Raw genomic sequence first — 27,514 nt, forward strand, 5'->3', positions numbered from 1 at the left:
GCATTGCATTATGTGACATTTTCCCTTTTTTTACAAACGGGAAAAAAGTATTTCTTATCATATCTTTATTTCTTTTGATACAATTCTGTATATGAATCATGGCTTTTTTTTGAGTGGAATTCACTAACTGGCTAACTGTAGCATTCTCAGTTCTCTCTATGTGATAAACACGACCAGACTACGCGAGACTGAGGTTGACCGCTGCATATTATCTTAAGTAATTATATTAAGGGTATGGAGCAAAACAACTTAAATAATAGGACTGTGCACTGGCATATAATGAGAATGAGGGGATAAAAAGTGCAGTTAGACAATCTAATGATATAAGATATGGTAAAAAAACAACTGTTCCCTGACCGGGAATCGAACCCGGGCCGCGGCGGTGAGAGCGCCGAATCCTAACCACTAGACCACCAGGGAGCGGTGTTGACCCAGATTGAAATAGCCTTAATAATAATAGTCCTGTGCACTAGGTAGAACTGCAACATCTTTGTAGTCTCTGTTTTTGCTGAATGGTTACATTAGTGTGGAATAGAAAACATTGATTTGACTTGTCATTATTTTGTTATTGTGATAATTACAAGCACAGAGCCAAAGTATAGGCTACATCACTGTTTTAATGAAAAAAAGAAATGCAAAAAGTCATTTTTTAAAAAAATTTTTATTAAACCATGTACAAAATTAGTACAAATATATATCTCGCAAGACGTGCTACCAAAAAGGAACATGAAAAAAAAAATACAATACAGTGAAATAAAATAGGTAAAATTTGAATTTACGAGTTGTGTTCTTTCACTATCACGGAGCCTACTAATATAGTTTTTTTTGTCCCTATTTTTAATTAGATTTTTTTTCTGCTTTCATGTTAATTTTTAGTTGGTAATTTTGTCACGTGTTTGTCATTATTGTTATTAGTTGTTGTTCGAACTAAATTAAAATTAGAAGTATTGCCTTGGAAACTAACTGAAATAAAATAATATATTTTTTATATTTTATTTTCTATCAGTTAAGATTTATTTTATTTTGTAAGAAACTTTTTTAGAGTTTTGGTTTTAGTTATAATTAACTATAATAACTGAAAATAATAATGATTGAAAGCAGATCCATACTGTTTAATTTAGTTTGTTTAAAATGTTTTAAAATATGGCTCTCATCCATTTTTTTTTACACATGAATATGATACTTTCCAAGTAAAATAAATAATTGTATGATAACATAATGCTACTTTTGAAATAAGCATTGCCATGACTTTTTGATTACTTTTAGATTACTTCTGACCTAACTTGCTTATGACATTGATTTAAATAGTATAATCTTGCGCCATATTGATATAAAAATGCAAAGGAAAGGAAAAGATATTCCATTTGTTGTTATTAACAACGTGAAGTGCATTAAACATTACGTCAATGTTTCCCAAACTGTGGTTTGTAAAGGAACTGCAGGGGGTTCGTGAGTTTAATGAAAAACGAATAATTAATTAAATCATAAAAAATGTTAATTAAAATAAATGTGATGTACGTGTGCTATCAGGGCAGCCTGATTCCGGATATTTTAAAATGTTCTTAATTTTTGGAATCGGACGTAATCCAGATTACATGTAATCAGTCACTGATCATGTACTAAAACCCTTCTCCAGTTTGACCTGCAGCACCACAATCCAGCCGCTAGAGGACGAGCGCGAGTCTGTTTGCCTTCCCAGCCAAACATAAACCCAGGGATGATGGTGTTATTCCGGAATGGCGAACGCTCGCGCGTTGGGATTACACCACCAATAAAGACAAACAGAGCACACATCTTTGGGAAGCACTGAAAGGAACTCGACGCTAAACGTGCATACAGCGAGAGACGGACGCGAAAGACGCGAGCGGCAGGGATCCAAGTGGCTGCGGATCAAATGAATGTCGCTGGCCGCCAAACGAGCGTGTGCGAGTCGCCGAAACCCGGCCAGTAATTGCGCCGCGAAACGAGAGCGTTCCGAGGCGGGTGTGTCGCGCCACGCGTGCAGAAGATCGCGTGCGGATCGCGCTGCTCGCCAGCGTTCTACCGCGCGCGTGTGTGAAGGTGAACGGCCGCGGCCGTCGGAGTCGCGTTGTGTGTGCGGCGCCCGTCAGTACGCGGCGGCGGGGATGCACGCCGTGCGGGCCTCGCGTTCACTGGAAGCAGCGGAGCTCGACCGGCGGATTTTTTCGCTAAAAGCACGGGATTCTGTGGGTTTGCGGGGGGTGTTCAGCGGAGCGCGCGTGCGAGCTGCTGCAGTAATCTGACTGTCAACACTGGGAACCTTGCTGCTTATTCATCAGTGCATGCACTTTATTTGCGTCCCACCACTGTGTGTAAAGCGGCTGCTCGCGTCATATTCCCCAGCCTTTGCGTTTGAAAAGCTCCTCTTGCATTGCATTGAAATCAGTAGCTCCAAAGTCCAGAATAACCTTGCTAAAAACACTAGCACCAACTGACTGTGAGTCACCTCGACCCCTAATACACTGCAGTGAAGCCACAGGGCACGGCAGCAAAGCCGATTCCTCTCATTCGGACTGCTTGTGTTGCCTTCCCCGCGGTCTGTTCATGTTTTTAAAGCGATCCTGAAGTGGGAAGATCTCCAGAGATCAAACAGAAATGTGGCGTATTGATCCTGCATGTTCCCCTGAGAGAGAGTCTGGCTGTTCTGAAGCTGCCAAACACTAAGTAGTGAGTTCCACTGGGTTTATGTGGACTTTGGGAGTTTGCTTTTTCAATGGGACGATGCTGGTGAGGAGGATCACTGTGTTTCCCCGAAAGGAACTTTGACCCCTGAAGCGGCGAAAGGACAAAACTCACCTCAAGGAGTGGGAAGAGGAAACACGACTAACCCTACACTAATGACATGATCTCAGACTGACAGAAAAACCACTACACTAGTAATCGGACAAACCTCACAGCCATGAGTGTCCGACACCCGACCTCCACGCTGGATAGGTGAAGTTGCTTTCTTAAAATGACCTTTAGACCGATACCGATTCCCTGAGAGCACACGCACATCACGGAGACGTCTATTTGACGTCTGCATTACATCCATAGGATTCCACGTTTCCTATCAGATGTCAAATAGACGTTTAGAAGATGCATTTAAGATGTTTATGTAAAACTGACATCTTAAACCCAGATAGCACACGTACGTCTGCAAGACGTCTGTTAAAGATCGCTTCGTCTGGAAAGCATCTGCAGTGTACAAACATCTGACAGACGTCTATAAGATGTCAGTTTTTACAAACATTCTAAATCACAAACATCTAACAGACGTCTATCAGATGTTTCTACACAGCAGATGCTTTCCAGTCTTACAGACGTACATACTGTTAGTATCTTAACGTGCTCCGTGATGTTTTTAGTGACTTATGGGTCAATGCATTATATTCCATTCATAAACTGAGCTAGTATGTACTATTTTAAACAATTAGGTCCTCGAATCTGATTGGTCGAGCGGCGTTAGCAAGTGTGTCAGTTCTTGAAATCTTGTGAATGGATAGTAAATAACTTATAAGCTTGAGTAAATATTCTGTTATATAAGCGTTAATCAATTTTGTGCACATTTCCATTTGATGTCATTCAGTATTACGTATGAATCTGCATTATATCGGCCGTCCTCAATGCAGCGAAATTTTAAAAACTCGTATCGGTTGACCATTATCCTCATCTCTCTTAAAGGAGTGTTACAATTTAAATTTTTATTCCTTTTTAAAAGCACGAGAGATCCTTCTAAATTATTTTCTGTGATACCGGGCAATAGCCTATGCCACAATGCAGCATCGCTTAAAAGCAACTGTTTTAAGTGACCATGCTTTATTTGCCGTCAGCCACACGATTAATTTGTTCGGCGAGTGAAAGTGGGGCTGTGGTGAGTGTGTAGTATTCAGCTGATCACGTGACCTCAACATGACGGCCCTCGTGTAAAATAAAAGGTTACATCAGTGGCGGCTAGGGTTGCAAAAAGGTGGAAAATTTCAGAAATATTCCAGAAATTTTGGAAACTTTCCAGGATTTTTTTGGGGAATATTCCAGTAATTTTTGGAAAGTTTCTGGAAATTTTCCACCCCTTTGCAACCCTAGTGGTGGCTGGTGGAAATACATTTTCTTGGTACGCCGGTGCCACATTCAACAATTTTAGCATGCATCCCAGTATGATTTATCCCAGTATAACAAAGGGACAAATATTAAGACTTGAAACATTTTAAATAAAGATAATTTTACCAAGTTTACGATTAAGTTTGAGGATGATTCTCACAAAACTATATTTTCTGCAAGCTTTTTTCGAGATAAATTCAACAGTTTTTTAAATTTACGTAATTTGTAAAAAGCTGAGGAAAAAATGTTACATTTGTTTATATAATTTTTATACATGTTTAAATAACAAGTCAAGCTGCAATACCAAACAGGGCCACACGGGGGTGCCAACAGACCACAATACCAGTCGCCTTAACCTGACTATATACGGATCCATTCAGAATTTTTAAAGAGATTAAAACACAAATAAAAAAGTAAATAAAAACATTCTGAATTTGTTGAATGTGGCGACAGAACAAACGATATCGACTGAAATGTGTTTTTCAGGGCCAATGCCGATTATTACAGATCAAGTAGACTGATAACTAGGGCTGCACGATTATGACAAAAATCATAATTGTCGATTATTCCCTTGAAATTGTAATTGCGATTATTAATTACGATGATCACATTTTACATTGAATGATGTTTATACCATTGTTTGATGCAACTGCATGCCGTATTTTTATATGAAAATAAACAAGCTGAAAACACTTTAACTGAAAAAACGTTAGTGCTTTTCTATAGTATTAAGCCTCAAATGCCAACTATACATCGGATTGGTTTCTTCTTTAAATGATAAAAAAAAGGATAACATGTAGAAAGAAAAAAAAACATATCTTAAGCGTGCAGAATAACATAAGTGGACTTTGAACGATTATTTGCCGCTTTGAACGATTACGTAATTGTGGCATCCATAATTGTAATCGCGATTAGAAATTCGATTAATTGTGCAGCCCTACTGATAACCGATATGTCTGCAGTAAAAATGAAAATTAATGTCAAAATTAAGAGTAACAAGGGCTCTGACAAAAACTTTCTTTAAATGCTTTTAAATTATTTTATCGGCAAATCGGTTTTGAAAATGACCGATACCGATAACCATAAAAAAAGCTTAATATCGGCGGCGATAATCGGTCGACCACTGTTGAGAACGTTAGTTTAAGTATGACTGGCTAAGTAAAAACTTACCAGATTTATCGGTAGACCTGATTTTTGAGTAGAAATGTGATTATCACAGTTATTTCCCAGATTTTACTGTAGATTTTAGCTGATAGAAGAGGGCACACAGGCAAAATCATTGTTTACAGTGAATACACCGGCTTTTGTGCGCTTGTAAGGATAACATTAAGTTTAGACGGTTACTGCTTCCTCAGATCAGTGTCTCGTATCCTCTGCCTAACAATACAGGTTTTTCCATTCGTCCGGTGTGCCTTAGTTTCCTTGTTGCTATTTTTACCCTCTCGGTGCATCAGTTTCTGTTACAGCTGTGTGTTTGTGTTTAACTGATGAGTCGCTCTGGAGAAGATCATCCATCAGAAGTTTCACTTCATAAATTCGTGACTCTGTCCACGTTGTCTGTGTGTGTTTCTGTCTTTACGTGTCTTGTTCTGTCTCAAGATCTTTGTTTCTCTTTCCCATTGACTTGTTTTTCCTGTGCATCCACATCCTGTTTGTGTCATGTGACTGCAGGGCAGCCATTAAGAAACAAACACACCTGCCCAGGTATGATGAATCAAAGTCAAACCCAACACATGACATCTGCCAGTCACTAACCACAGGTTTCCGGTGCTAATTGTCATGCGGTTGAGTGTTTAACAGTGTCGAGTCGTGCGCTCAGACGTGTTTTTGACCTGTCAATCACACAAGCCTCTTCCACTATGTGCTTGTTATTTAGGAGGAGTTACTCGAGTTGTAAACTCACTCGCACGTCTTTCACTTTCTCAGTCAGTTTTACAGTCCGTCTCATGTTGAGTATTTGCTCTTTCTGTGCATTTCTCGCTCTTTTTCTTCCATCTGTCTCACTGTAATGCCTTCCTTCTCTCTTTCATGCTCCCTTTTAGTCCTTTTGCTGCTTGGTGAGTTTTCTGGTTTTATTTTTGTGTTATTATAATTAGCGGCAGGCCAGGCTGAAGTCTGTAGGTAGTGCATGTTTTTTTCTTTTCTTTTTTCAGTTATAGTACATGTTGTGTAATAGCAGCTTAAGTAATATGTGTAAAATGCATTACTTGTGTAGCTGTAGATATCAATATTTGAGCTCCGTGTTGAAAACACAATATTGGTCAACCACTATCGGCTAATGCCGGCGCTGATGTGAAACTCAGGAATATATCAAGTCCTTTTACTTTTTGTTCAATCTGGTTAAATTCACCAACTTTCAGTTTTATTTTGCATCGTGCATCAAGTATGTTGCATGCATCCTTCCCTACGTCTTACTCCCTTGCTTTTTTCTGGTTCTCTGTCCTTTTCTCCTGCTCCCTGGTCTCCTAGTTATCCATTTCTTGTGGCATTGATTTTAATATCTCATTGTTTTTGTCCGTCTTAGGTTGAGCAGTTTGACGTTGGGAGACTCGGAGCGCAGGTCTTCTCCTGGCCAGCAGAGGGAGACGCTGTCTGATCTCCCCTCAGACAACGCAGGTCAAGCAGAGCTCTCATATGCAAATGACCATGATCACATGACTTGATGTTATTAAAAGGTCCTCTGTTTGTTTCATAGGGACGGGTTTAGTCCAAAGATGTGTGGTTGTGCAAAGAGACAATCTGGGGTTTGGCTTCACCGTCTGTGGCGAGAGAATCAAACTAGTGCAGAATGTTCGGCCAGGTAATTAATACTTTTATTCAGCAAGGATGCATTAAATCGATCAAAGGTGGCAGGAAAGACATTTATAATGTCACAAAAGATTGCTGTTTTTACTTTATGCATCAGAAAATTCTTAAAATGTATCATGGTTCCCACAAAAACATATTTAACTGTTTCTAACTGAGATAATGATCAGAAATGTTTCTTGAGCAGCAGCATATTGGAATGATTTCTGAAGATCATGTGACTCTGAAGACTGCAGTAATGATGCTGAAAATTCAGCTTTGCATCTCAGGAATAAATTACTTGTTAAAGTGTATTCACGTAGAATGCAGTTATTGTATATTGTAAAAACATTTCACAGTTTTTACTGTATTTTTGATTAAATAAATGCAGCCTTGGTGAGCTACAAACCCCAGCTTTTGAAGGGCAGTGTACCTGTAAAGGATAAACGGCTATCAGAATCAAACCTGCTTTCTCTGTCCTCACAGGTGGAGCGGCGGTCAAGGCTGGAGTTCAGGAAGGAGACCGAATCATTAAGGTATTCTCAATCACGCTTGAAACAAAAGTGATTGTAATTGAATTAATAACTAATCTTATATTTGTCATCTCTGTTTGCCTTTCAGGTCAATGGTTCATTGGTTTCGTCCATGTCTCATCAGGAAGTGGTGAAGATGATCAAATGTGAGTCTGGCAGTTGTATGTTTAGTTTGTGTAGTTGTGAGGAGTGTCTTTACTGACGTTTGTTCTTCTCTGACAGCCGGGACGTATGTGGCGTTGACTCTTCAGGGACCGCCTCCTTCAGTCGTGTCCGTCCCGCTTCAGCCCCTCCCCTCTGACCTCTTGCCCAATCACAGGACAGCACCTGGTGAAGCCCCGCCTCCTCCACCAACTCCACCCACAGGAAGCAGCACTCCGACTCAGAGAATTACAGGACCCAAACCATTACAGGTGCGCCATGTTTTTAAAACTTTTATTGACTATAACATAGAGTTGTAGGGCCCTCAATCGGCTGTATGGACTATTGCCAGTGAGTATTAAAGCGCAAAAAGTCTGCGTGTCTCTGTGTGAATGAATGGCATGGTTTCGTCTACTACTTCATCTCCTGAGCTGCTCTGAGAGTCATTTCATTTGAGATATGCGCACACAAACTTAAAGATCTTCTACAACCCGCCAAAATAAAAGTTCGGATTAACTTGAAGAAATTATGACAGAAAATATATTACTATTGTACAGCAGAACGTGCTCAAAGTAATAATAATTATAATAATAATAATACATTATTTTTGAGGAAGTACCACACAGTTTTTGTCAGTGTTTTAATTTAAATGTTAAACCTCTGTTTTGTAACAACAAATTAAAGGATTGTTACAATTTTATTTGATTTGAAGTTTTTATTAACACGCAGAATCCAGAAAAAATAAAACTGACATCACAGAATTTCAGAAATGAATAACACCTTTCATTATTAACACGCTGTTACACTATTATTGATACAATTTTTATATATGGTTAAATTGTTAAAGTTTAAAAAAATAAACTGAAAAATTAAATCCTTAATTATTAAAATTGAATTTAATTAAACTCTTAATATGGAATCCAAAAAATGATAAAACCCCACAATAGTGAAAAAAAAAACTTTGAGGGAAAAAAAAAAAAAGAATATAGGGTATTCTTATCGTTAAAATGTTAATAAGTGGTTAGATTGTTAATGTTGTATGAATTTAGTTATTTAAATTAAAATATTTTTATGATTAAGTTTTATGAATTTAATCAATTGGACGTTCATTTATTAAAAAGTTAATTAATTAAAATGGAATCCAAAATAAATAAATAGAACAAGCAACACAGAATTTTTGAGGGGAAAAAAATACAAAAATAACAATAAAAACAACACATTTCATAGGGCACTACTATTGATCCAATTTTAATAAGTGATTAAATTGTTAAAGTTTTATGAATTCAATTAATTATTATGAAATTGAAATAAAGGGGACATAACACACACAGTTTCTGCCAATCTCATGTTAATCTTGAGTACCTATAGAGGAGTACTCTTTAACAGTGTAAATAAGTCAGAATTAGGGATGTAACGATTAACCGCGAGCCGGTTGAAAATCGATTCAAATATGTGACGATTCAAACAAGCGCCGCCTGCTGGCAGAGAGTGAAACTGCGTCTCGTTCAGCTCGTCTGCTGTTTCGGTTTCATGCAGATATTTTTATGCATAGTTTCACAAAACTGAAGTCAAACCATTCTGTTTTTGCTTCAAATGTCGAAATTATACAATCTAATTTAGAATAAAAACTGCCTCACATTTCATTTATAATTTGTCTTAAATCTCATTTAGTAAAAAATTAAATCGTGAATCGAATCGAATCGTGAAATCAAAACCGTGAATCGAATCGTGAGTTGAGTGAATCGTTACATCCCTAGTCAGAATGCATGAAATAGCTTTAGATTCCCCCTTTAAAACATTAAAACGAATTCCAGAAAGAAAAAAAGAAAAATCAAACGGAAAACATTGAATTTGGGAAATATAAAACTGAATTTTTGAAAAAATAAATAAAACGCCATTTCTCTCCATCATTCGCAGGACCCTGAGGTGCAGAAACACGCCACAGAAATCCTGCGAAAGATGCTGGAGCAGGAGGAGGCAGAGCTGCAGGTATCAGATCAGTGCTTCTCTCATGTATGTGTTGAGTCGTGTTCGGACCCGTCGTTAATGATGCTCTCTCTGTGCAGAACCTTCTGGAGGAACAGTCTCGAAACCCCTCGCCTTCATTAGAGGAGCGGATAGAAAGTGCCAAACGAAGAGCCAATCAAGTCCGAGTGAAGATCCGGCAGGATGTGGTACGAGTTGTGCTTAATATATTCTTTGCTGAAAACTCACTCACCCTTAAGTCTCGTACACACCGGGACGATTATCGCGAGCACTTATCGCCGACGTTTTTCGACGCGTCTTTTGTGTTCATACCCAAGCGATTTTCGCATGCGATGAGCCGAGTGAACGTGCAAATTCACTCCCTGACATTAGATGGTGCTTCATGAAAAACAGAAATACCCCGAAGACCAGCAACTCTACATTCATCTTACTTCCTCTTCGTCTCAATGTGTGCTCGGCAAGACCGTTTTGTGCTTGAGCGCCACCTAGTCATGTTTTACTGTAACGTCAGCAGCTCCAGGCACGTGAACAAAAGCGCCAATCTCATTGGTCGGCCAGTTTTTAACGCGGCGCGTCAAACCAAAAAACCAAAAAACGTTTTTTTTTTTACAAAATTACGCTTTTACGCCTTGGGTATTGCGCGTCGGTGTGCACGCTCACATTGGTGCCCTTTGTTTAGTCACGAGGCGTTAAACGTCGGCGATAATCGCGCGCGATATTCGTCCCGGTGTGAACAAGCCTTAACACCATCTGAGATGGAGAAATGTAGCATTGCATCACTTGATGCTCTGCAGTGAATGGGTGCCATCAGAATGAGAGTCCAAACAGCTGATAACAACATCACAATAATCCACAAGTAATCCACAGCACTCCAGTCCATCAGTTAATGTCTTGTGAAGCCAACAAATCCATCAAGACATTTTAAGTTCATTGCTTTTGACCAAATTATGATTCCATAATCCAGAGTAATGGTTCCTCCAGTGAATTTGCACGTATTAATTGGAATGATTCGGGGCTGAAAAAGTGGCGTAATTAAATAAAAAGTAAAGTAATTAAATAAAAGGACCAACAACAGACTACTGTTGTGTTATATGGACTGGTTTTAAAGGCACAGATAGTTGCATTTGTTTCCTTTCTGAGCTTTCTGATGTAAATGTGCGGTGTGAAGCACGTCAGGGTTCATAAACCAGCCAGATCAGGTATTCTTAGTTGAATAGTCGATTAGTTGTTTCCAAGCTCTGCACACGGTCATTTTAAACCGCTTCTCTGTTTCAGGATGGCACTCGATCAGAAGCAGTCGCTAGCTATCTCACAGCTGGAGAAGGTCGCTATACGTTCATTAAATCATGTGTTGAAGAGCTAATACGATCTTTGATTCATCAGCGTTCGTGCTGTAATGTTGGTGTGATTTCCCTCTTTGAGCAGGTCGGTTATCGATGGACTCCAGCGAAGGAGACGTCGAGGTGAGTTACATTCGCTTTAGGGATGCAACGAAATCATTCGGCCGGAAATAGCAAAAATAGGGATCAAATAGCAACCAGCGTCGAGTGAGAGGCGCGCACTCTTTATAATGCAGCACACATGCCAGCAGTGTGGAAGCTTTTAAAACTGTCCGAGAAAGACACGAAAATCATTGACTGTTTAGTACTGCCTTAGACAATTAGTAAATCAACTGCAGAACGTTGTGTTTTCTAATACTCGCATGAATTGCATGTATTCTGACAGCGCTATCTGCTTGTTAACCAGCGTTCAAAGGCCAAAGCGTGAGGAAAATCTGCGCTGAAACAGTGTTACGCATCACATTTTTATGAATTTTTACAATGCGATACGTGCGACGTATTCGTAATGAGACACGTTTATAAATCTGCTGTTGTCAACAAAAAGAAGCGCTTGGGTCTTCCTGCGCATTTCCGCCAAAATAAAAGTTAAGAACTCCAGCATTCATAAATGTTAGTATTGTTGTAATTTGACTGTTGTTCTGTAAAAATAAAATAAAAAGACAATAATAATGATAATAATAATTACAACAGCTCTGTTAATACATTTATTATAACGTTCACACATAGTGTTCAAATCGGGATCTGTAAAATTATCTAATGTTTTAAAGGGGTCATATGATGCTGCTAAAAAGAACATTATTTTGTGTATTTGGTGTAATGAAATGTGTTTATGCGGTTTAAAGTAAAAAAAACACATTATTTTCCACATACTGTACATTATTGTTTCTCCTCTATGCCCCGCCTTTTTGAAACGCGTCGATTTTTACAAAACTAATCGGTCTGAAAAGCGAGGTGTGCTCTGATTAGCCAGCTATCCAGTGATTTTAGACTTTAGTCTTTGCAACTTTACAGATCTTCTTTATGCACCAAGAGCTTGTAACACTTCTAAAGAGAAAGGAAAAAATGAAATCGCATCATATGACCCCTTTAAAAGAAGTCTCTTCTGCTCCGCAAGGCTGCTTTTATTTGTACAGTAAAAGAAGGGGGTCTGACGGCCAACACTTATTATTTTACTAACTTGTTAATTTTAAGTTAAATTGTGCTTTGTTGGTATAATGTCTGCTGGAATCTTAACTATTTTTAAATTGTTTTGTAATTTATTTATTTTTTCTTTGAAAAGCACGACAAAACAGTAAAATGCACATTTTGCTATTTAATTTATTCAATTGTGACTCTGGAGCACAAAACCAGTCTTAAGTCGCATATTTGTAGCAATAGCCAAAAATACATTGTATGGGTCAAAATTATAGATTTTTCTTTTATGCCAAAAATCATTAGGATGTTAAGTAAAGATCATGTTCCATGAAGATATTTTGTAAATTTCCTACTGTAAATATATTAAAACTTAATTTTTGATTAGTAATATGCATTGCTAAGAACTTCATTTGGACAACTTTAAAGATGATTTTCTCAATATTTAGATTTTTTTGCACCCTCAGATTCCAGATTTTCAAATAGTTGTATCTCAGCCAAATATTATCCTCTCCTAACAAACTATACATCAATGGAAAGCTTATTTATTCAGGTTTCAGATGATGTATACATCTCAATTTTGAAAAATTGAGACTTAAGACTGGTTTTGTGGTCCAGGGTCACAATTGTGAAAAAAAATTGGCAAAATACATGGGGGAAAACCTCGAAAAACCGTGTTCGGCCTTCGACCCAGTGTTTCAATTTGTTCGGTTTCGGCCAAGTATTTATTCCGGTGCATCCCTAGTTCTCCTTACAGCTTTAAGAAACGATTCCCATCAGATTCCTAGGAGTGTGAATAGAAGTGACTGTGAGACTCTGTCCAACGGTCTCCTGTGTGTCTGTGTTCAGGCGTGTGAGAGTCCCTTCTCCTCCCCGTCCACCTTCCCCAGGAACCCTCTGCTCCGCCGGCAGGGATCCGACACGCACCCCTCGGACTCGGTAAGACGATCGCTGGATCCCCGTAGCGCTCGGCAGTGCTCTGTGTTCAGCCTGCAGTCTGAGTGTCTTGTGTCCCTTCAGGGAGGGAAGACGCAGATCATTGGACCAGAGGAAGAAGAGGAGGATGATGGGTATTCGATCAATGAGGTGAGAGAGTTTTCATTAAATGCCTCGCTTATCGCATTTCTCGCCGGATATAGCAGAGTCTCCCAAAGCTGATGAAAAGCTAGTAATTAATTAAATGTGAAAATTTAAATAATGGATTTAAAATAGAAACATTCAAATAAAAATACAGTTTACCTGCATGTCATTTGACCCCTATCCACCATCAAAAGCATGCAAATGTGTTGTTAAATTATTAAAATATTTGTATAATATATAAATTAAATAATACATTTATATTTTAATAACTGATATATTTTAGTGTCATCCAGTTGTTTTCTCTGAAATAAATATTTTAAATTTTATTTCATTTTTGAGTAAAAATGTGTTAAATATCTTGGCGAGTGCAGTTGAGTGACATTTACCTGTAGAGATCGTCTCTTCATAACCAATACCCTTTAGATTTCTTGCTATTATTTTATTGGACAGAGATTTGGATATGCACAATTATGCAGAGCGTAGTCATCAGAGTTTTTAATTTCATTTTCATATGCATCTTAAATGCATGTATTAAAGTATATCTGGGCTGAATTTGGAATAGCATGCTACTCTTACTATTTCTGCCATATCTTTATATCACAGACACAGTAGTATGCTAGTATGCTGTAATCCATGTGTTAAAGTTGATTTGGTCGACTTTCGGGAGTACGCTAGCATATAGAGCTCAAAGCTAGTTATATAAAAAAAGTAAAACTCTTTTGGCAGATTGTCAGTGTTAAAAACATTATGGTTGATATTGCCTAGGCTTCTTTTGTTCACTGTTGTTGTTAATTAAAACTAAAAATTAAAATAAAACAAAAATAAAATGTAAATAATAGAATTGGAAATATTTTATGTATATATTAAATATATACATGCAATTTTTTAAAATGAGAATGGGAAATGATGCTTTAGCAACTAGCTACATTAAAATAAGTTCAGAATTAATGAAATGAAATCAAATAAAGCTAAATAGGAATATTTAAAATTTCCTAGAACTAATAAAAATGACAAAAGCAAAAATGACAAAAATACTAAAATGAAAATGAAGACATAAAAATAAAAGCTAGTCCTCAATATTGTAATAGTATAGAAATTATACTAAAATAAAACTGCTTTTCTTACACTGGACTTGTAAGTCACGTGATGTGCAGTATGTTAGTATATTGTTTAGGGATGGGCATTTTTCAAAAATATTGTATTCAAATATTTGGGCTCATAAAAAACGAATATTCGAATATTTGTTTATTTAAATGACGTTTAACGAGAAAGACGTTATTTTTTAATAATCAAGTGTTTGTCACCATTTCTGAACAAGCTTATGATTAGGCATCATAGACAACAATGTTAACGCGCTCCACAGCGCCACCCAGTGCATTTAGTTATAACTGGCTTTTAGTTTGTGTGCTCAGGATTTTTAATGGATTCCTTGCATTTACGGCCAGCAAAGCAACACGTAGTAAAATTCGAATAGTGTTTTAATTTTCGAATGATAATTACAGATCGAATATTCGACTGTTTGTGCGCACTCCTAATATTATTCCACATGGAGCCAGTGACAGTGGAGTAGATGAGAGGATGTCTTGACGTCTGTAGCTCTCTCTCGCTGTTCATGACAGATGGACGGGCCGTTTCAGGACATCGAGCTGCTGAAGAGTCGTCCGGCTCACATGACGGTCTTCATGAGATACGTGTTCAGTCAACTACTGGATCCAAACCCGCTGGTCAGCCCTGCTTTCTCCTATGATATAGGGGTGTAACGGTACATGTATTTTCGGTTCGGTGCGCATGTGTACCGAACAAATACAGCGTTGTTTTAACCACTGCACGAGCGGAACTTCACTGGAAAATTCCAGTTTTATTTTAAAGCAATAAACCCCAAGAAGCCGTGATTTACAGTGAATTTATAACAGCTAAGGGGCGTTGTTAGGCACGACGCGAAGCTGTTATAAATTCACTGTAAACCACGGCTTCACGGGGGTTATTGCTTTTATAAACCGGTTATTCAATATACGTAGTACGGTTTCACAAAATAAAACGGCAAATAAAGTGTAATGATATTAATAAAAACATTATTCTTCAGCCAAACAATGTAGTTCCTCAGAAACGGTTGTGGTTGCAACAAAGTGGTTGCCAAGCAACACACAAACGTAAACAAAGGTCTATGTTTGTAGAGTAATTTACAACAGCTTTGAACTTGGCTCAACCAATCAGAATCAAGGACCGGAACTCTCCGTTTTATAAATTGTTACTTTTGATAAGAAAGAAAGTCTCATCTTTCAAATGATGTCCATTTTTTTTCAGGAAATTCAAACAATAAATGCGGTTTTGGTGCTCTTTGATGTGGCGACAGCTCTAAACGCCTCAGTTCGCGATCATCCCTTCCTCTTTACTACTAGTTATAACACAAAATAAACATGAATGAGCATCTCCTGCCTCCTGTAATCGCTCAATCAGTGTTTCATCCGCGGAAAGACGGCAATAAAAACAGCTTGTAAACAAAACGTCACGTAGCATTTCATTTCATGAAGTCTAGAGAAGAGCATTTCGCCAAATATTAGATTTTATAATCATTATATTTTGCTTTACCTGTTAGTGATGTCTTAATTATTTTAAGTCGAGTGTTGATTATTATATTTAAAGATAAATGGTAATTAAATTTAAGTTTGGTCTCTGGTGTTAATTGTAACGTTGTAGTAGTGTAAAAGGGCTCACTGTAAGCCGAGGCAGATTTTTATCCCTAAGAAAAGTTTAATTATAATTACATTTATTTAAAGAGAGCAATTTGTTCAGTACACCAGTTTAACTCTGGCCATTGTTGAGTTATCTCGTCTTTTACATGAAAACGCTTCCCCGCCAAAGACGAGTTTTTACGGCTTTTCGTGTTTTCACTGTTATACACTAGGGGGCGCTATTACACATCTTCTGAACGAGTACAAAACCTCCCGAACAAAAACACACGTGAACAGGACGGAGAAACGAGCGATCTCTTATGTAAACAGATGCATATGAAAAATCATCAGCAATAGAAGCATATAAATGAAAACTGGTATATGAAAATGTTATATGTCTGTGCAAGCTTTGGAGGTGTTGATGGAAGCGATTTACTGGATTTATGCTTTGATAATAGTACTGAATATTACCCAGATGTAGTTTTTGATAAAAATGTGATTTTCTCACCTCAAAATTATGCATTTTTTATGAAACCTACCTATATTCAAGTGTTGATAAAAAAAGAATGCTTTAAGCTAGAATAAAACAGATTTTTTTTTTTTTAAAGTAGAGGCTCTGATTCAAATATTCATACAGCAAAATATACTAGAGGCCATCAAATTTTTGTAAAAATCATCAAAATCGGTGGCGGGCAACTTTTTTCAAAAATGGCAAGGGTAAATATAAAAAAAAAAGCAATTTTTTTCCCCCTGCTGTACCGAACCGTCATATTTGTGTACCGTTACACCCCTAATATGAAATATTAAATGCCAACTCGGTGAGCATCAGTGGCTGCATGAGCACTAATGTAACTCTTGTGTCGATGCAGTTGTTTTATCTGTCTGTGGAGGCGTATCTGGGCTCGAGCCCTAAAGACGCCCGTTCGCTCGCCCCTCAGATCTGCTCGCACTTCCTGGACCACGATGCCGTGAGTGTCTGATCTACACCCACAAACCACCAGCGCTGCTTTTCTCAGCGAGCTTTCTGTGTGACTGTCCATTTGTGATTCTTTTCAGCCTGTGAAGATTAAAGTCCGGGAGGAGTTTCTGACAGATATAGGTGAGATCTCTTGAGCACGACACCTGCTGGCAGCGTGACGGGGCTGTGGTTAACCGTGCGTTTGGTTTGTTCTCGTGTAGAGAGTCGTCTGCACGCGCAGGAGGACATCCGAGGGCCGCTGTCTGAGCTCCAGCAGCAGGTGCTTCCAGATATTCAAGAGCAGCTTCAAGACTACAGGTGCGCCTCCAGCTTTACTTTAATATGTATACTGGAGCAGTTTTATCTAATACTGCCGCTGGAGCCCTTTCTTGTGGTTACGAAAGGTTGTGTTTTGTGCTTGATGGGATGTTTTCTGTGATGCACGGCAGGAGCAAACAGACGATGGGTCTGGGCTCTCTGTTCGGAGAGAGCGACCTGCAGCAGTTAGACGGAGACCCGGTGAAAGAGCGGCAGGTGGTGGACAAACAGGTGCTGGCGCTCTGGGACGTCCTGTGAGTGTTCAGTTACTCTTGAACATGACTTTAACATGGCTTGAGCTCAACACTGACTCGGTTTGCTTCGCTAATGCATCAGTGCACGTGATTCTGAAGATAAAGGTTGTTGTCTTCATGATATTTCATGAAAAATCTGCTTCTGATAACTTTTCTTTTGGAATCATCAATAATAGCATTGTAATATTTCTGTTGTGCTGTATTATTATTCTTATGAATCAGTTATTATTATTATATACTAATATCAATAGTACTATTACTATAGTAATACATTTATTTATTGGTTTAATTTTTATAACTTGAATAATAAGTTTAATTGATACATTTCTTTAATGGTATTATAATGTGGTATTATTTTCTTTATTTTATAATTATTATTATTAAGTGATCAAATTTTATAGTACAACTATGCTATAGTAGTACAATAATAATAGTAATTGTAATTATTATTATTATTATTAAAAAAAAAAAATATATATATATATATATATATGTGTGTGTGTGTGTGTGTGTGTGTATATATATATGTGTACATATATATATATATATATATGTATGTGTGTGTGTGTGTGTTTGTGTGTGTATATATATATAATGCATTATAGTAATGCGTTTTTATTGGGCTACATTATATAACTTAATAATAAATAAATGTGTTACTATTGTAATGATACTGTTGTACTAAAAATGAGTATTTATTGTTATTATTATTAATATAATTTGTGCAATAAAATATTACAGTATAATAGTATTATTACAATAGTAATACATAAGGTTATTGGTCTATTTTTTATAATTTAATAAACATAATTATAATTATAGTTATGATTATTTCATAGTACAAACGTGCAATAGCATTACGATAGCAATACAGTTGTTTATTGTTTTAATTTTTATAATTTAATGACTACACTACTACTGTTACTTTCATATACTAATATTAATTTTATTATTATTGTTTAATAATTTTGAATGGGTTTCATAAAAACAATTGTGTGAATGTGGCCTGAGACAATTGAAGCAGAAAGAGATTTTGTTAAAAGAAAATAAAAATAAAACACAACTCTATAAAACACAACTCTTTTTCCCCCTTGATCCTCGTGCTAAAATCAGCTCATTTTAAATATTTTAAATATTTCAAATTATATTTTAAAACATTTCATGCCTGGGAAAGAAAAGAGCAAAGGGACACATTTTTAACCCCTGATGAGTTTGCGTCTCTGGTTAATATGCTCTAAAGTCAATGGGAGAGATATGCTATAAAACCAGCAGCACAGATTATAAAGCGTTTCCACGGCGACCGGTCAGGTGACATGGGAATAAACCCGCGAGCTTGCGTGAGTTACAAAGGTCCCGCGTCTGTGACACGCCTCGACACAGAGCTGCTCACATGACCCGCAGACCGGTCACATGACCGCTGTACACACAGGACCCTCGCAGATCACGCCAGACCGCTGTGAGCTTAAAACCCGAGGTTTGTGTCCCACTTCAGGTGTGTGTTTGTGTAAATCCAGTCAAGCTAACACCAGCTTTCTTTCCTTACAGCTCAAAACACGAGGAGGACAGAAGGTATGAGCTTCAATCCTGTGGCTAGCAGTGATTTATGTGCTAAGAAGCATGAAATCAGTATATTAAATGACAATATTGACAGTTGTTCTGCTGTCAGTTCTCCGCTAGCGTCTGCAGTTCATCTGTATCTCAGACACTCGGGCATTAAACTCAGAGACTCCAAAGTGTTTCCCGGCTTGATGTCCGAGAAGGAAAAGTGGCTTCCGTTCTTTCCTAAAGCTAAAAAGGTAAATGTATGATGTAATGTACTGAAAGATGTACTGTATTTACACTAGCTCTAGTTCTTACTGGATCCTCATAATGTGCTTCAAATGTTCATACGCAGCTGAGCAGCGCCAGACGAGAGAAGGACGGAGACGACAAGAAACGAAATCCCATCCTGAAGTACATCGGAAAACCCAGAAGCACGTCCCAGTCCAGTAAACACGCACACACACACACACACACACACTCTCTCTCTCACACACACACAGTCATTAGCAGGTGACACAATGACACTATGGACACGGTCTGAGTCACTAGTTAAAATTGCTTATTTCTCTGGATTGAAACATTCTTCGAAACATTTGGGATAATGTAAGTACACAAGTCAGCAAAATATACAACACTGTTCTAGTGGTTTTTGGATATTTTAATAAAATAATCTTACATATTGTGCCTTTAAATTCGAATTAATCGATGAATTCTGAAAAATCGCCCAGCCCTACTTTTACCCATAATATTTTAGTAAATACAGCTTTAAGAGCCTCTGGATTATATGTGTAGTTCAGTACTTTAATGTGAGCCTCAGACGAGGTTTGTGTGGCGTCTGATGCTCTGCTGGTGGTCTGCAGAGCTGTTCACCACGGAGGCGTCTCACCTGCGGACGCTGCGGGTTCTGGATCAGGTGTTTTATCAGAAGATGCAGAGCGTCCTCAGTCCAGAAGAGCTGTCCTGCATCTTCCTGAACCTGCGCCTCGTCTACGAACTACACGGTCAGTGCTTGTTATACATTGCTATACTGTGCAGTTACGATTGTTTTCACTGTTGTTATCACACTTACATTTGTCATTGTTCATGTTTGTGTTGAATGCTGTATATTATGTCTTGTAAGAGATATATATATATATATATATGCATGCAGGATGGAAATGATAATAAGACTTGACTTGAAAGCTTGTGTTACAAACCAGTTTGCTATAAATCAGAAAATGAACTTTGAATGCAGTATTATAAGTTGCTCTGCTGAATGCATACGTGTAATACTTAAGGCCTAATGTTGTTTTTCTATCCCAGCGAGCTTATGTGAGGCCATGAAGAAACGCAGGGAATCGCCGGTCGTTCAGGGCATCGGAGACATCATGCTGGCCAGAGTGAGTGTCTCGCTCCTCTTTTGTCTTAGTTAAGTTAAAGGAATAGTTCATCAAAAAATGAACATTTGCTGGAAATATACTCTCTCTCAGGCCATCCAAGATGTTTGTTTCTTCATCAGATTTGGAGAAATGTAGCATTGCATCACTTGATCCTCTGCAGTGAATGGGTGCCGTCAGAATGAGAGTCCAAACAGCTGATAAAACATCACAATAATCCACAAGTAATCCACAGCACTCCAGTCCATCAGTTAACATCTGGAGAAGACAAAAGATGAAACATTTTTAACCTCAAACTTCTGCTTCCATAATCCATAATATAGTTTAATTTCTCCTGAATCGGGAGAGAAATCTGCACAGATCAAGCACCCGTTTACAAGCCAAAGCAGCTCTAAACAAATATGTTGGTGGATTTTGATGTGAGAGGACAACAGATGATTAACTTTTTCACTGGAGGAAGCGTTATTATGGCTTATGGACTATTATATTAGCCTTAAACGTTAAAAACACCTTAATGGTGGATTTGTTTCTCATAAACATGCAGCTTTTCTCTTCTCAAGACATTAACTGATGGACTGGAGTGCTGTGGGTTACTTGTGGATTATTGTGATGTTTTTATCAGCTGTTTGGACTCTCATTCTGACGGCACCCATTCACTGCAGAGCATCCACTGCTGAGCAAGTGATGCACTGACACGTTTCTCCAAATCTAACAAACTCGTCTACATCTTGGATGGCTTGAGGGAGAGGAAACTGTCAGCAAATGTTCATTTTTGGGTGAACCGCTCCTTTAAAAGCAATGCTTTTGCTCACGAAGCGTACGAGTCATGCAGTATGTGTGTGTTGTAGTTGGAGGGAGAGGCTGGAGATCAGTTCGAGGAGCAGGTGTCTCATCTGTGCAGTCAGCAGAGTCAAGCGCTGGAGCTCATCAAGAGCAAACGGCGCAAAGACCCTCGCTTCGCTCACCTCATACAGGTAAGGCGTGCACCAGTGCTTTCCCAGGTCATCCACGGATGATACGGCTGTGTGTTGATGTTGTGTGCTGTCTGTCAGGAGTGCGAGGCCAGTCCTCACTGCCGCAGGTTACAGCTGAAGGATCTGCTGGTGGCTGAGATGCAGCGCTTGACTAAATACCCTCTGCTGCTGGACAACGTCATCAAACACACAGAGAGTGAGTGAACACACACACATTAGGATCAGTAGGATGTGATGAAACACGCAGCGCTGGCTTACGATCAGGCTAAAACGAGAGATCTTAGAAAGCATCATTTGATGCCTGTAGTTTGGAACATGAAATATAAATGCATTTATTCAATTATTAATGGTTAAAATATTGTTACTGCTATATATTATTGGTGTTTTTTTAAATTAACATTTTAATAATAAATAAAAATAAAATAATAAATACGATACAAATGTACTGTCTCCTATATCTATATATATATCATATATATATATATATATATATATATATGAAGCACATCTGTTTTCTAATAATCAGAAGTGTTTCTCGAGCAGCAAATCAGCATATTAGAATGATTTCTGAAGATCATGTGACACTGAAGACTGGAGTAATGATGCTGAAAATACAGCTGCACATCACAGAAATAAATTACAGTTTAACAGATATTCAAATAGAAAACATTTTAAATTGTAATAATCTTTCTCAATATTATAAGCGGCGTCTCCGGACCTGCAGCTGCTTCAGAGAGCACAGGCCCGTTGCCGTGGGATACTGCAGGCTGTTAATGAGGTCGTCAGGGAGACGGAGCACCGGCATCGGCTCGGCCAATACCAGCGCAGGCTGGACCTGACGCCTCTGGAGCGGCTGGCCAAGCCCGTACATTTATAATGTTACTGTTTCAAATAAATGCTGTTCTTTTGAACTTTCTATTCATCTGTGAATCCTGCAAAACAAGAGACATCGCAGTTTCCACAAAGATATTGGAAGCACATCTGTTTTCTAATAATCAGAAGTGTTTCTCGAGCAATAAATCAGCATATTAGAATGATTTCTGAAGATCATGTGACACTGAAGACTGGAGTAATGATGCTGAAAATTCAGCTTTGATCACAGAAATAAATTACAGTTTAACAGATATTCAAATAGAAAACATTTTAAATTGTAATAATCTTTCTCAATATTATAAGCGGCGTCTCCGGACCTGCAGCTGCTTCAGAGAGCACAGGCCCGTTGCCGTGGGATACTGCAGGCTGTTAATGAGGTCGTCAGGGAGACGGAGCACCGGCATCGGCTCGGCCAATACCAGCGCAGGCTGGACCTGACGCCTCTGGGGCGGCTGGCCAATCCCGTCGCAGCACAGTTCAAGGTACGAGCCGTTCACGGTCCTTCACGACGCTCCCTCATCACTGACAGTAACACCGCTCTTCATGCTGTCGGTTCTCTCTCAGAATCTGGATCTCACCACTAAGAGGATGATCCATGAGGGGCCGCTCACGTGGAAAGTCAGCAAAGACAAAGCCATCGGTAAAGACGTGTGACGCACATGGACAGAATCAAAATGCAATTAACTCAAAATCACCATAGTTACCATAGTGTCTGCTAAAATGCATTATTAATATAGGAGTTTTTGCTACAGTAAAATGCGGTAATGCACATTTTTGTAAAGGCAGTTTCCTATGTTGACTTTTAGATGTACAGTTTATATATAAAAATATATGTGACCCTGGAGCACAAAAGCAGTCTTAAGTCGCTGGGGTATATTTGTAGCAATAGCCAACAATACATATCTATTAATTTTTTATAACTATATAATAATTAGTATAATTAATTTGTATTGATAAAATCTCTGTTTTAGATTTAATTATTTTAGTACGTCAAGTTAAACTAAATGTTGCCTTGGGAAATACCTGAAATAAAATAAGTTTAAGTAGTTTTTTTATTATATTTTATTTCAGTTAACGTTTATTTATTGTCGTTAAGGAATGTTTTTTATGGTTTTAGTTAACTATAATAGCACATAGATGAGCTGGAAGCGTGTAATGGTTTTCTAAGCGCTGCGTGGTGTGTGAATGTCTCAGAGGTGCAGGCGCTGCTGCTCTCGGATCTGCTGGTGCTTCTTCAGAGGGCTGCAGACGAGCGGCTCCTGCTGCGCTGTCCGTCTCGCTCGCTGGGCGCTGCTCCAGACCTCAAGATCCCCTTCTGCCCCATCCTTCGCCTCGACTCCGCCCTCGTCCGCTTGGTTGCGACCGGTGAGAGTGGAAACGTTCACTGAGCGTACTTTAAATAAAACGGATGGAGAAGATTCAGAGTTGCTTTAAAATATGTAACAAACTCGTTTCCGTCTTGCAGACAATAAAGCGCTGTACGTGATCAGCACGTCAGAGAGTCAGATCTATGAGCTGGTGGCCGGGACGTCGTCGGAGAAGAACACGTGAGTCTCCACTCGGTCCTCATTGGCTGCTTGTGTGAATGATCAGGGAGCTTTCTTTATTCTTTTATGTTTCCTCACAGTTGGAAAGATCTGCTGGAAAAGACTATCGCTGCAGCGACTCAAGGAGCGGGATCGAGCAAACAAGGATCGCCAGTGCCGTACGTCACACCATCAGCACACAAACACTGAAAACTACAGCCATATCATGACTAGTTTCTGATCAACTTACGTCTGCTCTGTTTCAGGTCCTCAGATGCGCGTTCATCTGCCAATCCGTTAGGTAAGAGCCGTGTGTGAAGTGGTCGACATATGAGGGGGGAATTACAAATAAACTGAACAAAATTATAAACGCAACACTTTTGTTTTTGCCCCCAGACAGCATATATACTACCGTTCAAATGTTTGCTGTCGATATGATTTTTTTGTTTTGACTGTTTTCCATCAAGGATGCATTAAATGGATCAAAAGTGACATTTAGAACATTGCACGTTTCAAATAAATGAAGCTCTTTTGAACGTTCTATTCATTAAAGAATGTTGGAAAATAAAATGCATCACCGTTTCCACAGAAAATGAGAGTCAGTGTGTTTTCAGCATTGATAATAATCAGAAATGTTTCTGGAGCAGCAGATCAGCATATTAGAATGATTTCTGAAGATCATGTGACACTGAAGGCTGGAGCAATGATGCTGAAAATTCAGCTTTGATCACAGAAATAAATTACATTTTAACAGAGATTCACAAAAAAAAACAGTTATTTTAAATTGTAAAAATATTTCACAATTTTACTGTATTTTTGCAGCCTTGGTGAGCTTTTATAAACACTTTCAAACAGTAGTACATAATGCATTTATACACATTTAATAAAAACAGCAAATGAAACGTGTGCAAAACTGCTGAAATGAACAGTTATTTTACACAGTAATGTTATTATTCATTTGAAAGACTTGTCTGAAGATTTTAGACATTGTGGTTTTCTTGTAATTGTTCCCATTCTTACTGTGCGCATTTCAGCAGTGCACATTAATCTGAAGGTTTCTGTAATATTTCATCAAAATGCATTAATTTGCACAACTAAGCTCAGACGTTTCCTGTACTGTTCGACTCAGAAATGTCACATTGCAGAAGTAAGATATGCATAAGACGAGCATGACATAATTTCCCCCGTGTCTGTCAGATGCGTCGGAGTCGTCCGTGTGTCTGGAGCGGGACTCTGCCAGTGATGATGAAAGTGCTCTCACACTGACAGACGGATCGGACGCACGCCGTCATCAGGATAGAGTCGGGTCACTCCGAACCAAAGCTGCTGTCGCCGAAGCTGCTCTTCAGGACGGTGAGCCATTGTGTTCGCTTGCTAGTTTGTTGCTTTGTTTTGTTTTATGCAGGGTTTCCGCAGGTCCTTGAAAAGTCGTACATTTAGTTGTCAAATTTAAGGTAATAAAAACTCTTAAATGGTACAAGAAAGTCTTAATTATGATTTCAGGAGGTCTTAAATTTGGGGACGGGAAGACGAGAATTTATACGGCTTAATGTGTGACTTCATTAAATGTGACCCTGGACCACAAAACCAGTCTGAAGTGTCAATTTTTCAAAATTGAGATTTATGCATAATCTGAAAGCTGAATAAATAAGCTTCATGAGCGCTGCACATTTCAAAGTCAGGGAAACCGCTGTATTCACTATATTTCTGCTGCTCCAAACGCGCCACCTGCTGGGAGAGAATGCATTTGCATTTTCATTAAGCCCGTCTGCTGTTTTTTTTCAGACCAAATCGAAAATCAGTGTTTTTTTTTAATGAATATAATAATTGTTTAAGTTAATATAATAATTGATACTTTGATCCATTTTCTTATAAATGGTTTAAAGGCTGAAATGTGAAGTTTATCATTTTATAAAACTTTTTTAGTTTTTTTTTGAAAACCTGTATCTGAACTGTAAATCACGCTTTACAGTTTAATATGTTACTATAGACATTGCTCTACCCCGCTCATATGGTATTAATTTTATTTGTGCAGGTCTTAAAAATGGTCTTAAAAAGTCTTGAATTCGAAACCCTGGTATGTCAATCTGAAATGAAGATTGAACCCTGAATCAAATGTTTTCATCTAAAGCAAGCTTTTGTCTGAAGGAAGCCTTATATAGGTTTCTAAATTGCTCTTTTATGCTGTTTCAGCTTGTTTCTCGCCAAGAAAGCTGGAACCAAACACCCGTTATGAAGCCAAATAAACTAAAATAATAAATGTTAACAAAACAACAAAAAACTATTATTAATATATATTTTTGTTAACTGAAATAAAGCTTAAAGTAATAAATATACATATTAAATGGACAAACTTTAAAAAAATTTGAAGTACTAAAATGACTAGAACTGAAAAAAATGCCAAAGCTAAATATTATTTAAAAAAGGGCTAATTATAGCGAATAAAAATGACTAAAACCTAAACTAAAAATACAATGTAATTCTAAATATTAATAAATTAGTATATAAATAAATAATACTAGAATAACTCTGAAAACACTTGAAGTCAGCAGCTAAAATAGTTTTGTGAAGAGATTTTCTGTCCATCCAAAAGTCAGTACCAGCTGTTTTGCACATATAACTTATAAAACAAAACATACAACACAGTTCTGCTCTTGAATATCTTGTTTGCTACTAAGTGATTCTAAAAGTTAACATTTTTGTCTTGTTTTCTCAGTGGAAACCCTCCGGCAGCTGATCTTCAGAGACCTGGAGGATGGGTGGAGTCAGGATTCAGATGACACGCCCACAAATGAGACTGCCAATGAAAGGAGTCCTTTGACAGACGGAGCGGGGGCGGAGTTCTCTGATCCCGCCCCCAGTGAGAGGCCCAGCCAGTGGGGGGAGGAGTCTGTAGAAGCTCCGCCTGTGGAGGCGCTGCAGTCGCCCGTTCAGGTGGTGAGGAAAGGTAAAAGCTCGCCACCATGTTATATGATGATCATATAACACAGTGATTATAATCACATTTATCATCCAGTGTTCAGTTTACATTTATTTCTGCTTTATTTTGATTAACGGAAATGTTCTTGATTTCCCTCTCTGTTTTCAGAGAATTGAAGCGTTTGTCTCTTCTCTCCTCTGTCTCTGTCTGTCTCTCTGCATGTGCTCAGAGCTCACTGTGATCAAGCTTATGTGATTTAACACGCTTCTCTCTTCTCTCTCTCTCTGCTACTTCTCCACAAAACACACACACACACACACACACACACTCTCTCTCTCTCTCTCTCTCTCTCTCTCTCTGTCTTTCACTCACACACACACACACACACTCTCTCGCTGTCTTTCACACACACACTCTCGCTGTCTTTCACACACACACACACACTCGCTGTCTTTCACACACACACACACACACACTCTCTCGCTGTCTTTCACACACACACACACACACTCGCTGTCTTTCACACACACACACACACGCACACACAGCACTGCCAAAATGTGGAACAGCTTCAAATTGAGGATATGAGACTAGCACAGACGAGCTCAAAGACTCCGACGCGTCTCACAACATCCAGCAGACTCCAGACATGTCCTTCATCAGTGAGGAAGAGGAACAGGAGACGCCCTGCCTCTCTCCAACAGACCAATCACTGACTGAGACCCTGAGTCACAGGGAAAGACTCGGCCAATCACAGCCAAGCGTCCAGCGACATGTGATCAAAAACGTGGACGAGATCTTCAGCACCATGGAGGAGCTGATGAGGAAACTGCAGCACCTGCGGGTAAAACACACACACACCACTCGCACACACATCTCACACTCACACACACACACACACACACACACACCACTCGCACACACATCTCACACTCACTCACACACACACACACACACTCACACACACACACACACACACCTCACACACACACACACACACACATC

The 27,514-nt window shown here is 38.6% G+C and overlaps 1 protein-coding gene and 1 non-coding gene across 2 annotated transcripts in view; one reads left to right on the forward strand and one right to left on the reverse strand.

Annotated features, from left to right (window-relative positions):
• Positions 1-348: 348 nt before the first annotated feature.
• On the reverse strand, positions 349-420 carry trnae-cuc (transfer RNA glutamic acid (anticodon CUC)). Its single transcript has one exon. It is a non-coding gene; the product is annotated as a tRNA-Glu (tRNA).
• Positions 421-1,660: 1,240 nt separating this feature from the next.
• Positions 1,661-27,514, forward strand: part of LOC107707287 (rho guanine nucleotide exchange factor 11-like) — a 29,667-nt gene continuing 3,813 nt past the window's right edge. The window contains 33 exon segments of the mRNA XM_016511274.1: positions 1,661-2,955; positions 6,626-6,717; positions 6,797-6,901; positions 7,372-7,421; positions 7,507-7,564; positions 7,641-7,831; positions 9,477-9,548; positions 9,626-9,733; positions 10,821-10,869; positions 10,971-11,008; positions 12,866-12,955; positions 13,037-13,102; positions 14,716-14,820; positions 16,638-16,736; positions 16,825-16,867; positions 16,948-17,044; positions 17,176-17,298; positions 18,844-18,867; positions 18,965-19,094; positions 19,193-19,324; positions 19,658-19,841; positions 20,143-20,219; positions 21,065-21,190; positions 21,269-21,386; positions 22,367-22,545; positions 22,628-22,703; positions 23,258-23,428; positions 23,529-23,610; positions 23,691-23,768; positions 23,856-23,890; positions 24,787-24,942; positions 26,306-26,554; positions 27,058-27,353. Coding sequence (XP_016366760.1) covers positions 2,921-2,955; positions 6,626-6,717; positions 6,797-6,901; positions 7,372-7,421; positions 7,507-7,564; positions 7,641-7,831; positions 9,477-9,548; positions 9,626-9,733; positions 10,821-10,869; positions 10,971-11,008; positions 12,866-12,955; positions 13,037-13,102; positions 14,716-14,820; positions 16,638-16,736; positions 16,825-16,867; positions 16,948-17,044; positions 17,176-17,298; positions 18,844-18,867; positions 18,965-19,094; positions 19,193-19,324; positions 19,658-19,841; positions 20,143-20,219; positions 21,065-21,190; positions 21,269-21,386; positions 22,367-22,545; positions 22,628-22,703; positions 23,258-23,428; positions 23,529-23,610; positions 23,691-23,768; positions 23,856-23,890; positions 24,787-24,942; positions 26,306-26,554; positions 27,058-27,353 — 3,534 coding nt within the window. The 5' untranslated portion in view covers positions 1,661-2,920.

Source organism: Sinocyclocheilus rhinocerous, unplaced genomic scaffold (genome assembly GCF_001515625.1).
Source record: "Sinocyclocheilus rhinocerous isolate Xijiao unplaced genomic scaffold, SAMN03320098_v1.1 scaffold114, whole genome shotgun sequence".
NCBI classification, from domain to species: Eukaryota; Metazoa; Chordata; class Actinopteri; order Cypriniformes; family Cyprinidae; genus Sinocyclocheilus; species Sinocyclocheilus rhinocerous.